The following is a 15711-nucleotide window of genomic DNA, read 5'->3' as shown; positions in this document are numbered from 1 at the left end:
AATTTTGAGACCCTTGGTATGTAAACATTGTGCTCTGTCATGTAGTTGGGGTGTGACAGCAAACTTTTTAATGCCTTTTTTATCAGTAATCTTCAAGGCTTTATCCACACTTCAAAAGTAATCCAGGCTGACATTACTTTAAGTGCCATGAGTCAGTGCTGTGGAATTCTGGGATTTGTAGTTTTGTGAGACATTTAGCTTTCTCTGTCAGAGAGCTCTGGTGCCACAATAAACTATAAATCCCAGAATTCCATAGTATTGATCCAGGGCAGTTAAAGGGGTGTCAGCCTGGGTTATTTCTGCTTTGCAGATGCAGCCAGGGGCTAGCCAGAATTCTGTATCACAGATGCCAGATTCCACATTAAGAAATGCTAAATTTCTACAACCAGCACAGATTTGGGATAAGCTCCTGGGCAGTGGGCAGTGCATTGTATTTTTAGTCATAATCATAATGAGAACAGTAAGTAATGCCTAGCTTTCCCACAAGGTCAACTATTTACATGTAACTTTTTATTCCACAATCATTCATGCTAGTGAACCAGTGTGGTGTAGTGGTTTGAATGTTGGACCCAGATTCCAGGAGACCATGGTTTGAATTCTCACTTGGCTATAGAAGTGCACTGGGTGACCTTGGGCAACTCACACTCTCTCAGCTTCAGAGAAATGCGATGGAAAAACCCCTCTGAATAAATCCTGTCAAGAAAATCCTTTGATAGGCTCACCTTAGTGTTTCCATAAATCGGAAACAACTTGAAGGCACACAACAACAAATTAACATTTAAGAATCTCAGCAGTTATCATTAAAAGCAATGAAATGAATAAAACAGTAATTTTTTAAAATTCTTATTCCAGATCTTGAAGAAACACCATCTGTAAATCCCTCCAGTATAGATGGAAATATGGATTCTGAGACAGAAAAAGAATGTCTAGTTAATGATGTGAAGCACATTCCTAATAAGGCACCACTTTCATCTGCTCTAGATGAATATGAATTTAAAGATGATGATGAAGATGAAGTCAAGAAAATGATTGATGATAGACACATACCTAGGAAAGATTTGAAAAAAGAAGATGAGTCTGAAGTAGAACAGAGTAGCATATTTCTTAAACAGGAAAAAGTATCATTTCAGAAATCTTTGAAAAACAAAAGACAGAAGCCCTCTAGGGTCTTGTATTCAAGTTCTGAAAGTTCAGATGAAGATATTGTTCAAGATAAAAAGATAATTTCTCCTTCATGTACTGTCACAGACACATCAGGTTCTGATACCAAGATTAAAAAAGAGTATGTTCTTAATGATTATAAACAAAAAGGAAAAGTTAAAAGAAAAGTAAAAAATCAAAGCAAAAATAAAGAAAACCAGCAGTTAAAACTAGAAAAAGATAACCCCAGAGGGACAGTCTTGAGTTGTTCTGTATTAGAATCTTTTGACAAAAGTAGAGAAGAAGAGAATTTTCGAAAATCTTTCAGTCCCAAAGAGGATTCCTCTTTGCCCTTACTCCAGATTACAGCTAGCAGATCCCCCAAGCATCCATGTGGATTAATTGAAAAGCAGTCAACAACTCTTAAACAAGAAAATGTTAAAACATGTTTATCTCCAAGTGGATCAGAAGCAACATCACAATCTGATTTAGTTCGATACGACCATAATACAGATTCTGAGTTTGTAATAGAAAGCTCCAGTGGCAAAACTTATAAGAATAAAGACAAAAGTAAGCATCAGAAAGAGTTTCCTTCAGAATTTGGTGAAAAATCCAGTCCTAAACATAAAGAGGAAGATAATAGCCCATCATTTGAAAGCTCTGAATGTATGATGAAAAAAGTTGACAAGGAAGGGAAAGCAATTAAAAAGCATAAGCTGAAGCATAAAGAAAGGGAAAAGGATAAGCACAAAAGAGAGCAGGATGGAGAGAAGGAAAAACACAAGCATAGAGAGAATTCCAAGGAGAGCCAACGGAATGTTGAATTTGATAGAGAATTTTGGAAAGAGAACTTTTTTAAAAGTGATGAAGCAGAAGATATGTCAAGTTTGGACCATGAATCTCTCATGTCAGAAAGGAAATCCAAATTAGAAAAAGTTCTGATGAAAGATGACAAAAATATGAAAGATAAAAATTTTCAAAAAGAGAAAACTTTCAGAGAGGAGAGGGAGAGGGATAAAAATAAAAAAGAAAATGACAAGGAGGAAAAATCAAAAGAAATTAAGGAAGAAAAAGAAAGCATATTCACTGAAAAAGAAACAGAACTGTTTTGTGTAGGTGTTAGGGATATAGTAACAAGTATATCTTCAATAGAGAAAGAAACAGACTTTGAGAAACAAGAAAAAACTGCAAAGGAACATAGAGAAAAACTAGAGAAACGGAACTCTGCTTCTGAAAAAGTAGAAAGAAAAATTTTGGAAAAAGATAAAAAATCTAAATGTGAGCAAAAGTCAGAAAAAGATAAATCAGAATTGGGTGAAAATGTTGAAAAGACAAAAGAAAGAGAAAAGTCATACGTTCAGACTGAAAGATCTCATAAAGAAAATGACAAGTTAAAAAGCTTTAATGCTATTAAAAAGCTTGATGACAAAGAAAAAATCAAGGAAAAGCTTGACAAGAAGCACGAGAAAGAAAAAAATGATAAACACCTGTCCGAATGCAAAGAGAAGTCATGCAGTGAAAAGAAAACCAAGATTTTTGAAAAGGAAAGTGAATATTCAAAACTAGAAAAAGGAAAAAACAAAGAAAAAGATGCTGAGAAAAAAGACAGATCCAAAGAACGAGACAGCTCAGTTGCAAATATAAAGCATGTATCGGAAGAGAAGAAATGTAATACTGAAAAAACATTATCTTTCAAAGAGAAACCCAAAGATGAATTGCTGAAAACTCCAGATGGTAGAGAGAAGGATAAAAAAGATAAAGATATTGATAGATATAAAGAACGTGATAAACATAAAGACAAAATGCAGCAAAATAATGTACTTAAGCTAAAACTTGAGATGGAAAAGTGTAAGTCTAAACCAGCACCAGCACCTAAAGATACTCGACCTAAAGAGAAGAGATTATTAAATGATGATTTGATGCAGACAAGCTTTGAAAGAATGCTTAGCCTTAAAGACCTGGAGATTGAACAGTGGCATAAAAAACATAAAGAAAAAATAAAACAGAAAGAAAAAGAGCGATTAAAGAATCGATCCTGTTCTGAACTTAACAAAATAAAAGATAAGGAGAAGACAAAACATTCACTTACTGAAACAAAAAGCAAAGAACTGATTCGTTCAAAAAGCTCTGAGTTGTCAGATACTTGTGTGAAGGATAAGTTGCTGAAAGATGCTACAAGTAGCAGGTCGCAGTCTGTTGACACAAAAAACTTACCAGCTGGTGGAAAACCATCAGTACTGTTGGACAATAATTTAAGCAGGTCCCCTAGATCAGAAAATGAAAAAACTGGGCTAACATCCAGGTCAGTTTCCATGATTTCAGTTGCTAGCTCAGAGGATTCTTGCCATGCTACAGTGACTCCACCAGGACCCACCACTGAATATGATTCAGACTTTATGCTTGAAGGATCTGATTCACAAATGTCTTTTTCACATTCACCGTTTTTACCTAATGCCAAGTCACCTGCGTATCATGAAACTGATAGTTTATCAGAATTACCAGAACGCAGTAAGCCTCCTGTTTCAAATAGAATTGCACCAGCTTATGTTAGATCAGCATCAGTTGAAGATGTTAAATTTGTTCTAAATGATTGCAGACCCGTTGTAGAAGTACGAAGATGCAGTATGCCATCTGTTTATGAATGTGCAAAACAGTCCCGAGTTTCAGATGAAAATAATCACAATGCTTTGTTCTCAATTCAGAGTCACAGTTATTCTCCTAAACATGAATTCCAGTGCTGTAATTTGCTTGAAAAGGACTCCCAAAATGCTATGTCAAGTTTGCATTCTGGTTCGGCGTCATCTCCAACAAGACCTATTAGTAGCAAACCTAATACAGCAGATTTAGTTGTTAAAAATGCTAATTTGTCAAGCCCATCAGGAGAAAATCTTGTGCCTTTAGAGCATAGTAGTCAGAATAATATGACTCCATCAAGTAAACCTTGGGGTATAGCTTTGGATAGGTTTAACTCATTGAACTGTGAGTGTACCTGTTATGCTGGCTGTGAGCAAGATGCCGCAATTGTCCCAGCTACACATCATTCAGAGAATAAAATCATGAAAGAGCAGAAAAGTTGTGAATCTTTTCATCATCAGGCTGAAGGCACAACAAATTTCATGTCTCAGGAGTCATTGGCATTTTTGCCTCCGCAGTCCTCTTGCCCAACTCAGATTCATCCTGTTCCTGATTCAGTGTCTGGATCAAAGCATGCATCTTCACCAGATATTTGTCAAGAGGTGCTACTTGTCAAGCATCAACAAAGTGCCATTCAAGCTACCAATTCAATCTTAGATGTAGATGCTAACAGTAAAAAGAAGGTGGAAAAAAATATCTTCTCAAACAATAAAAAAGCTGATGTGCTTATTACTGTGTATCCTGAAAGCTTCACTAAGGATATTGCACAAAATTTTGAAAAGGATTTTACTGTAAATGATCCTCGCATACACCCTAATGGAAGTTCCTCTGTAGTCAGTAAGTTGATTTACAAGACACTACAAACTGATGAACTAGATAACAGATTGAGTGATGTTCAGATCCAAGGTGAAAAAACCCATTCTGACTGCCTTTGTCCATCCCATATAGCCAGTAATAAAAATGAGATAGAACCACAGGATCTGAATTCCAGAGCACTGAAAGGTATAGCAGTCGACTATAACAGAAAGCTTTTCAACATAGACAACACAGAAAACAGTACAGTATTAGAAAATTTGCAACAGTGCCTTTCATCTTGCTTGGAAAGCCATTCACAGTTATCTGGTCATGAAGTCCATAAATACAGTCCAACTATTAAGTCAGAGTTGGAGGAAGCAATAGAAGACCATAAAGAACAACAGTATGAAATTCCTCAAAGAATTACAAGAAACAGAGCAAATATGCTTGCTAACCAGACTAAGCAGAATCTTGCTGGGTGTCCCCAGATATCAGAAAGAGATTCTGAATCATCTGCCTCTATAAAAGGAAGGATAAGACTAACTGAGGAAGATGATCCCCAGGCACATCATCCACGTAAAAGAAAACTGTCACGTGTTCCTCAGCCTGTGCAAGTAAATCCGTCTTTAATGCAAGCTAAGGAAAAAACTCATCAGTCCCTGGCAGCTATTGTTGATGGTCTAAAACTAGAAGAAATTCAGCCATACAGTTCAGAGAGAGCAAATCCATACTTTGAATACTTGCACATAAGGAAGAAAATAGAAGAGAAACGCAAATTACTCTGTAGCGTTATTCCTCAAGCACCTCAATATTATGATGAATACGTGACCTTCAATGGATCATACCTCTTAGATGGCAATCCTCTGAGCAAGATATGCATTCCAACTGTAAGTAACTGAATAGTAGACTTATGAAAAGTGAATAATGTCCTCTTAGTGATATTTAAAAAGTTAAGTTCATTTAATATTAAACTACTAAGCAGATGTTTGCCATGCTAGTCTGCACAGACAGAATGTACAGCAGTGTTTATTGGAAGGGGAGTTCTCAAGAAAATGAGAACAGCTACTGCTAAATGTTGGAGAACAGTGCTTATTCTTTGACACAAACCACTTTGGTCTGCATTCACTTATGTTATACCATGATTTAACATTATGGTCCACATTATATTATGTTGTTATGTGCTGTAGTTTGAACATTATATTTAATGTTGAACCACATTTTAATATTATGGGTATGCTCTTATTTGAGCTGTGGGCTCATGCAGTCCACCCCTTTCTTATCCAGCATGATGGTGAAGCTTACACTTTCTCTCTCATATTAACCATAGCTTACTATTACCCAAATTATTAATCAAAACAAGTCTGATTCACATTAAAAAATACAAATTTGTACACACCATAAGAATTGTTCAGAAAAGGCAAAGGGTCCTCAACCTGAGGATAACGGATCAGAGGACAGAATAGGGGAATTTAAGCACAGAATAAGTAAAGAGATAGTAAAGGAATACCTGTTTAACCTAAATGAATATAAGTCTCCAGGACCAGATGAACTACATCCAAGGGTATTAAAAGAACTGGCAAATATCGGAACCATTGGCAATAATCTTTGCGAACTCAGAGTGTGGTGGAGTTTCCTTCCTTAGAAGTCTTCAAACAGAGGCTGGATGGCCATCTGTCGGGAATGCTTTGATTTAGATTCCCTGCATGGCAGGGGGTTGGACTGGATGGCCCTTGCGATCTCTTCCAACTCTATGATTCTATGCCATTAGACTTTATTTGAAAATAGATTAATAAAACTAAAATTACACAATTATAAAAAAGGAAAATAACTATATTATCATATACATAGCTAATGTGATGTCTTGAACATTCTGACCAATAGAAAAATGGAATGTAAAAGCAGTCCTCTGAGAAAGCTTGGGTTTGCTGTAATAAAAACCTTGTACAGACTCTAGAGACAGAAGGAGCTGTGTGGGCAAGGCAAGGGAGACTGAAAACTGGAAAGTTCCATGGGAATAAGTCCCAATATAAAAGGAAGCTTTGGAGCAAAGAGAGTTGCTGAAGGGAGGCAGTAAACAGTATTTTTATATCTTCATTTGAACCAACCAGCCAATTCTTGGTTGCCAAAAAATGGAGTGGCAGACAAAGGAGCTTTGAAAGCTATAGGCTCTAAGCCAAGGAGTCACAGAGCTACCAGGTCTGTCTATTGAAGGCTCCTGTACTTCTAAAGTTGCAAACACTACAAAGGGAAACTGTTTATTTGTAGTGTTGCTATACAAACACAAAAGTCTGAATTTAGCTTTTAACCACTATGTGTTACTTCTCTGCTGGAATAGATTTTGTTTATATTTTAATACATAAAATTGTTATATCATAATGGTGTTTCATTCACAGATCACACCACCTCCTTCACTTTCTGATCCACTTAAAGAACTCTTTAAACAACAAGAAGTTGTAAGGATGAAACTTCGTTTACAGCACAGTATTGAAAGGGTGAGACTACCATAAAATCCTGAATAATAACTTATTTAGTTTTTATACAGTTATCAGTCAATAGAATATTAATAAGCCTTTATTTTTAAGAGCTTTATACTTTTAAAGAACGGGGAAGAGAAGAAAGAAGTAAGGTAAAAACTGTTATGAAATACATACCTGATTTTTAAACTGGTTTATCAAATGCATCAGCTTTTCACTTTGAGGTGTTTGTGACAAGATGGGTTGTTGTAAAGAACTCATTGGTAAAATTTTGTATCACAATGCTATAGTTGTCATCTGCTACAGATATGTAGCCAAAGAAGGAAATAGATAAACTCTGTGTAGTTTTTCATGGTAGAAATTAATGAATGTTGCTGATAAGCCTTTTAGAACAGATATCAAAAATATTAACTTTAGTGACTTTTGAGATATCTAAAGTACAGTCAGTGTTCTATAACTACAGCTTCTGCTTCCATGGATTCAGCCATCCACAGCTATAAAATACCGCCCCCCCCCAAAAAAAAATCCAAACAGCAAACCTTGATTTTGCCATTTAATATAAGGGACTCATTTTACTATACCATTGTATATAACAGGACTTGAGCATTTCTGTATTTTGGTCCTGGAATCAAACCCAACAGTTAACAAGGGCTCACTATATTTGATAATGTATTACTTTAAAAGGCATTAAAGAAAATACTCCATTCTTACAAAGAAGGTGTTATGTACAGGCTAACTTCTCTTCCAGGAACACAAGCCTTCAGTAGATTCAGAAAAGCTTTATTCAGCAAGCAGAGTAGATCACAGTACATACGTGTTGGCAGGACTGAGGGATTTTCCCCAGTTACACAACTGTACTTGGAGTTCAAACAATTCACCTCTTTAAAAAGCTTTTGTCCCATTTGTCAGATATTGAAAACATATTTTCCCCAGGTCTGGCCCCTCCTTATTTTCCCTCTGTACCAAGCTACGGAATCCCACCTTAGTAACTGGTAACTCATACTTTCTCATTAATCCAGGTCATGCTTGATACACAGATTCACTAATAGGATATCATAACCCATCATCTTGCATTCACACACATATATTCAAACACAGCAATTATAGCAGGACCCTCACCCTGACAGAAAGTCTGAGAAGTTTCCTAAAGGATTTTCTAAAGTAAAGTGTCATAACACTTTCTGTTTGAATTCTCATTATTTCAACTTTATAGTGACAAAGAAAAGTAACTAAAATTACGTCTGAAATGGGAAGATAGATGAGCAAATTGTTTTGATATTTAAATTGTATGTATTTCAAATCTACATGTGAATTCTTTGTTTAATTAGGAAAAGCTTATTGTTTCCAATGAGCAAGAAGTTTTACGTGTCCACTACCGAGCTGCAAGGACTTTAGCAAATCAGACATTACCATTCAGTGCGTGTACAGTATTGCTGGATGCTGAAGTATATAATGTGCCTATGGACACTCAGGTAAAAAGAAGAGTGCTTTTTGGATTTTGTGTTAACTAATTTATGCTACTGTTTTAATCCCTCTCTTTTAACCCATTTTATAACTGTGATAATATAGTGTACCTGCTAGATTAAGAACAGTGCTTTTTCTTCATTATTATTATTTATTTAGAATGTTTTTCATTCAGCCACAAAGGCTGCTCTTCAGCCACAAAGGCTCTTAGAACACCCTGTAGATTGCTAAATTGACAGTGCCCTGCTCTCAGGTTTACACTGTAAAAAGACATGACACAAAATGAGAAGGGAACAGCAGTGGGGAAGGGGAACAAGGCCAGCAGATACTGCCAGTTCTTATCTCTCTCTGAGGTCAAGGCAGTGGCAGTTGGAATGGAAGGAAGGCCTTTCATCTTCTTCTGGGGTTAGGCCTGGTGATTCTTATTAATATAATTTCTCATTTTTCTTTCTCCCCCCCCCCCCCAAAAAAAAAGGTAAGCCATAAGGGCACAGTTAATCTGCCACAATCACTGCAGCAGTGTGTAACGGTTTTCCAATAAACTCTGTAAAGCTGGTATCCACAGATAGGCATAGATAGCACAACGGGAGAAAATAGAAAATTGTGTGTACTTCTTCCATCTCCCACTTCAGAGCACAAATAACTTAGATGGATAAAACAGGAGATAGCTGACTGGAGATGCTGAAGAATCAGGGAGATTTTCTGTTTCTGTTACAGACCCTTTCAGTTGTAGTTGCCTTAATCTGAAGGCTTAGGGGTGAAGCAGACGGCTGATAAAGAGCAGCCTCTGGCCGCAGTCCAACCAGGACCATGGCAAGCACACGGGTAGCTCCCAAAGTGGGCCACTGCTGCAGGTCCCAAGCCACGCCAGCCAGGAGTCGTTTTTAATTTACCCCCTTTTAATCCAGTCCTTGGGATCAGAGCACGGCCTGGTGTGGCTTCCAGCTGCTTGGCGGGGGGTCATGTAAACACCATGCCCCCAAAGCAGCCAGAAGCCATTTTATTTGGCCCATGTGTTTTGGGCCTTAGAAGAGCTTATGTGAATCTTTCATTTGAAAGTGGTGAACTGAACCATGCCCTATTTGGGGTTTTAAAAACATTTTCAAACTAATAATGTTGACATAAAGTGAAACACATATCTCATTGCCAACAGTGTCACTGGGTCCATATGGTTCAGTTAGAACTAAAACATTACACTGTTGTTAGGCTCTTTTGACAACTTCTGACAACCGTCCCTAATATTAGGTTTTTAAATAGTGTACTAAAAGGTGCCCAAAGTAGGACCAATTTTAAATAGTTGTCAGGAAGTGAGGTACTGGAAATTTGCCTGTTAGCTTAATGTCTCTCCAAAGAAACTAAATAAGTTAGAATTAAAATACAGAAGAACTGGCATGGCTTTTATATAGAGATGTCTTGCTTGCTCACCCTCAGAGTTCTGTGAGAATGTCAGCATAGATAGTGTGATCCATTAGATATTATATATTTGGACTTCCAAATACATTTGACAAATTCCCCAACCAGCACAAAAGTATTCATGAGTGCTTTTTAACCTCTTTTAGAGTGATATTAAGGCTTTGCACACATTCTGAGCAAGCATATGCAAAATCCTGCTGTATGTACAAAAGGCATACTCTATCTGTCTTTGCAGAGACTTAACATTTGTATGGGAGAAAAACTTCAGACACATCCCATCTTCAGAGGACAATGAAAATTATGTTGTGTGTTCCATTTCCACTTAGGAGAAGGTCCCTGGGACAAATGGCAGAGGGTTGGTCTGGATGGCCCTTGTGGTCTATGATTCTATGAAATTCTGTGGAAGAAATTATTAGGGAAGGAGTTCCGAAGGGATGGAGATAGCAATGGCTATTAGTCACAATGCATATACATTCCCTCCAGTACCAGAGGCTTGTTGTACCAGGTCACCTCTATAGATCAATTAGTAGAAAATAAAGGAGTGGGGTGCAAATGGCACTCGTGCTTGATGGCAGGTTCCCATTGGTGGTTCATTGTCTGCTGTGAACAGAATGCTAGACTAGATAGGCCGTGGGTCTTACCCAGTATGACTTTTTTTGTTCTTAAAACTGCCTGTAGCATAATGCCTTTATATAACAGCATTGTGTAACTTTGTTAATTCTTTCATGATTGCCCAATCTCAAAAAGGATAGTTGAGAGCTTGGAATGGTTCAGAAAACAGCAGCTGAAATTATTCCAATAGTGCAACACCTTTCTTATTTAGAAAGATGGCTAAGGGGGAAATGGTAAAATTTTATAAATGATGTATGATTTGGAGGAGAGCCAGTGTGGTGTAGTGGTTTGAGCCTTGGATGAGGACTCTGGAGATCAGGGTTTGCATCCCGGCTTGGACATGTAAATTCACTGGGTGACCTTCTGGGTCACACACTCTCAGCATCAAAGGATGGCAATGACAAACCGCCTCTGAAGGAACTTGCCAAGAAAACCCCATGATAGGTTCATCTTAGCATTGCCATAAGACGGAAATGACTTGAAGGCACACAGCAACAACAACATAGTTTGGAGACTGACTGACTGACTGACTGACTGATTGAACAGATTATTTTCATTTATATACCACTTTTATCCTGGAGTGGGACCCAAGGCAGCTTACAAAAGGAAATTCAGGAATCCTCAATGAAATTGGTTGTCACTTGATTCAGGGCAGAAAAAGGCAATAACTTCTTAATACAGTGCATATATTTTTTAGAAGCTACTTCCATGAGATGTAATAATGGCTACTTAGAAATTGCTTTTAAAAAGAGCTTAAAGCAGGGATTCCCAAACTCAGGTCTTTTGGACTCCAACGTCTAGAAGACCAAGACATCTTGGCCAATAGTCTGGGATGCTAGGAGCTGAAGTCCAAAATACCTGGAAGACCAGAGTTTGGGAATCACTGGTTTAAAGGATTCATGGAAAATGAACCTATCAATGGCTCTTAGTTACAATAACTAAAAATGTAATTTAAATATATAAACAACTGATATACAGAACCATATTCTGTGGACTGCCACTGCCTTTATTATGGTCTGTGTTACAACTTGAGAGAGATGGAGAATAACGAAGAAGATGCTGCCTGTAGCATACAAACTTTTGTTGTTGTTGTTGTTGTTGTGTGCATTCAAGTTGTTTCCAAGGGAACCATAAAAAGATATTAAGAAAGAGGTTGTGCAAGAAGATAGGAAAACAGATTTTTTTTTCCTGATGGGGTGCAGTTTTTCAGTCTACTAGTTAAAAAAAAAGCCCTGTCTGTGTAAAAGGCTAGTAGTAAAAGGGCACCTTTGGATTCACATTGGTGTTTTTTCATCATTCTAACATTTTAAATACATAGGTCCATGCAAGGCAATTTTTTTTTGACACACATGTTCTAACAACTAACTTTTGTTTTCATTTCTAATATGTTTCCTTTACAGACTGATGACAGTAAAACATCAGTTAGAGATCGATTTAATGCAAGGCAATTTATGTCATGGTTACAAGATGTGGATGATAAATTTGACAAATTAAAGGTATGTATCTTCTGGGGAAAAAAAATTTCACTAAAAAGCTGGTTCTTATCAAATTCCATCCCACTGTTTGGGCCATAACAAATTCACGTGTAAGCTAGTACATGTGTATTTATTAAAACCATTTTCATCTACCTTCAGCCAAATTCCCTCCCGAAGCTCTGTCTCTCTCTCTCTCTCTCTCTCTCTCTCTCTCTGTGTGTGTGTGCGTGTGTGTGTGTGTAATGTCCATGCTTTCCTCTCTCTTAGATGGCTTCTGCTAGGTGACAGTTGAGTCAAAGGCATTAAATTCCACAAGTTGCTTGCCCTTTTGAAATTCCAGTGTAAACATTAAATTTCTGCATCTGTAGTTTTCTAGTCCAGTGCATTGTCGGAACACTGTTTGGGATAATGCACCTGTTTTATCTGTGGAATTGCCTCTCAGTATTGTACAAGATGGGGAAATCATCCTTACTTGCTGCTCTTTGTGTACTTCCAGCAAAGCCCAATCTAGAGAAAAATGCACACACTTACTCCCATTGAGTTCAATATATGTCACTTGTGTGGAACATGATTGCGCAGATGTTTAGTTTTCAAAAGACAAGCCAGGATCCTAAGGATCACATCAGACTTTCTATATATGTAGAAGAGAGACAGACAGTCACGGTTTATTGATTGTAAATCATACGCTAACCTGTCTGTGCTGTGTGATGTTTGAGCAGGATGAATTTTAAAATATCCTCCATTTTGAGCATGACTGAAGTCCAAACCGTACTGCAGAAATCATCCAGCTTGAGACCGCTTTAACTGCCCTAGTTTGGTGCTAGGGACTCCTGGGAATTGCAGTTTATTGTGGCAAAAAGGTCTCTGACAGAGAAGGCTAATTGTCTCACAAATCGACAGTTCTCAGAATTCCTTAGCATTAAGCCAGGGCAGTTAAAACAATCTCAAACTGGATTATTTCTGCAGTATTATTTGGACCTAAAAAGCATGAATTTAGATTTCTATGAGTGTTTTTAGCTTTAATTTAATTTAATTGTAATACCCTATGTTTTTCTTGAATGTGCTGCATTTTGCGCTGCCTTGTCCTCAGAAGTGAAAGATAAAATAGAGAGAAGGCCTATATGTGATGAAGAAGCCACTTAGTCAATTATTCTTGTGGTCATGTCCTGATTAATTTATTACAGCTTTTATTTTTATTTTTTAATTATTTTTTTATTAATAAATTGCTTTATAAAAAACAAACAAACAAAAAATCACATTACATAGCACTGACAGAAGAAAGAAAAAGAAAAACATGTATCTACACCCAAAAAAACTATAACAAACCAATATAACGGAGAAAAGAGAAAGAAAAAAAAACGAGCAGACAGCAGAAAACAACCTTTCATACATATTTAACCTCCTGATGTTAAAGTTCATTAGCCTGTGATATATTGTATAAATACTCTGGTTTCTCTTCAGATCGTATAAATCTTTCGCCTATTACAGCTTTTATTTTAAAATGTATTTAATTACTTTTGGAATTTAAAACAAGCATGCTAAAACACAGTTACAGTTCAAAAATTAATACTCATTACTTATACTAATACTTCCATTATGAATTCAAATTCTTCAGCATCCTATAGCTCAAAATAAGAGGAGCACAAGGTCAAGATCTCATGAGTTTGACTGACTTCTATAGAATAAAATTGGCTACGCCTACTTTAGAGAATATTGTGTATGGTTAACATTAAAGTGTACTGTAAATAATCAAATATTCATCTGTTTATTTTGAAATAGACATGTCTCTTGATGAGGCAGCAACATGAAGCAGCAGCTTTAAACGCCGTTCAAAGACTGGAATGGCAGCTTAAACTACAAGAACTTGATCCTGCAACTTATAAATCAATCAGCATTTATGAAATTCAGGAATTCTATGTTCCTCTTGTAGACGTTAATGATGACTTTGAATTGACACCTATATGACAGCTAGCAAATTTTTGCTGTCTATCACAGCTTAAGGCTGCGGGACAGAAATACAACTGTTTAAAATATAGCACTAAAATGGAATACTGCCTTTTCCAATGTTCCATATATTCCTTCACAAAATCTTATTTAATATTGTAAATGTATGTACCATTTATTACTAAATGGCATTTATTTTAGATTCTGCATCCCCAAAGCATCTTCCTGACAGATCTATATATGTATAACAATCTTTTGCTGAAGATTTAACAGCGCTGGCAGCTGTTACAAGAAATCCACTGAAAAGTACTTGTTATTCAAAGTTCACTTTAATTATATAATTATTAAACTTAAGCTCCCACAAGCAACATCAGTCATGTGGAAGAAATTGTAAGCTTGTGGGAATATGGAATATGGGGAATGAAAGTCTATTCATCTTATATAATTATAGGTTAACTGTACAGTTTTCTTTTTGGAAAAGAGGTTAATATTGTTTTCATTTTTTAAATAACTTATTTTATACATATTGTGCAAATGTAAATAGTGTATTTAATGTTCAACTCTGTATAAAATAGATATTTTAATTGTAAAACTGTTTTGTCTAATGTTTTATTGGACCAAAGTTGTTGTTTCTTATGTGTAGTGTATAGGCAGTTTTCTTTTACAAGGCATGTGTTTGATTTAGCTGCTTGTTCATCACCATAACTGCTAAGATTTGGCACTGAGCAGTATTGCATGCTAGCTCAGTTCAGGTTTTTTCCTAGTGTGTGGTACCTAAATGATCACAACATATGGTGCCAATCCACCAAGCACTGCTTCTGTACAGCATCCATTCATTCAGAGAAATTTGCATGAGTGCCCCTTTCTGTGTATCTTGCAGCAGTGCTTTGTGGATTGCACCTTGACTTTCCAGAGCCATTTGTATATTGCTCTACTGCTGTATTGCCATGCCTCTGACTTACCATGCTGAGAGTATTTTGTTTAAAATCTTAAAAGATTACAAACTTGCTCTTACATTGTAGTCTCAAAACAAGCCTTTCATTGTCCCCTCTCCTTCTTTCCAAATGCCTCTCAGTAAAAATTCTTAAATTGTACATTGTCTATTTTAATATTTCACAGTTGAAACATATGTGAATAGTTGTAAATACAATGTTTAATAAATTCTATTGGTCATGCTAACAGATGGTTGGATCTTTGTGATGGTGAAATTTTCATTCTTGAAGTTTTATACAATTTGACAAAAATAAATATGTGAAAGTTCCATTATACGATTGTATTTGTATATTCTAACCAATCTTTCAGTGGTTTGTGAATAACTGATTAATGTTCAAGAAGTACCATAAAAATGACAGGCAATATGATGTGAACGGGAGAGACTGCAAATAAGAGATTTGTTCAGGAGAACCTGGGTTGGAATTCTCTCTCAAACATGAAGCTGATTGGATGATAAGACTTAATCTGCTTTACACAACTGTTTGGGAATAAAATGCGGAAAACTCGTACATGCTCCTACTCCCAGACTTCAAGAAAGATAACATAGTTAAGATATCACTGAAAGGCCACCTGAAAGACACATGACAGAGTCACTGACTGCACTGTGTAGGATGCCTTTCTCAGCAAACAAGCAAGACACCGGACTGATAAGGACTCTTGGATTATTGATTCCAGTCAGTTTGTAATTTGCCATTTATAAATTAGCTCTAAAATACCAACATTTATTTCTTCAGCTTTTACTGGTATGTTCCTTTTATTTTTCCTCA

General features: G+C 36.5%; 1 protein-coding gene across 7 annotated transcripts in view; it reads left to right on the top strand.

The window, feature by feature from the left end:
* ANKRD12 (ankyrin repeat domain 12) overlaps positions 1–15217 on the top strand; it is a 68132-nt gene extending 52915 nt beyond the window's left edge. For all 7 annotated transcript variants that reach the window (XM_089517045.1, XM_089517042.1, XM_089517044.1 and 4 more), the window contains 5 exons: positions 853–5456; positions 6963–7061; positions 8372–8515; positions 11933–12028; positions 13787–15217. In XM_089517045.1, the coding sequence (XP_089373171.1) occupies positions 853–5456; positions 6963–7061; positions 8372–8515; positions 11933–12028; positions 13787–13972 (5129 nt within the window). In that variant the 3' untranslated portion in view covers positions 13973–15217. The remainder of the gene's footprint in view (positions 1–852; positions 5457–6962; positions 7062–8371; positions 8516–11932; positions 12029–13786) is intronic.
* The last annotated feature ends 494 nt before the right edge of the window (positions 15218–15711 follow it).

Source organism: Sceloporus occidentalis, unplaced genomic scaffold (assembly GCF_023333645.1).
Source record: "Sceloporus occidentalis isolate IW3139 unplaced genomic scaffold, rSceOcc1.0.p SCAF_3, whole genome shotgun sequence".
NCBI classification, from domain to species: Eukaryota; Metazoa; Chordata; class Lepidosauria; order Squamata; family Phrynosomatidae; genus Sceloporus; species Sceloporus occidentalis.
Note: the sequence above shows the minus strand (reverse complement) of the source record. Positions and strands in the feature narration are given on the sequence as shown.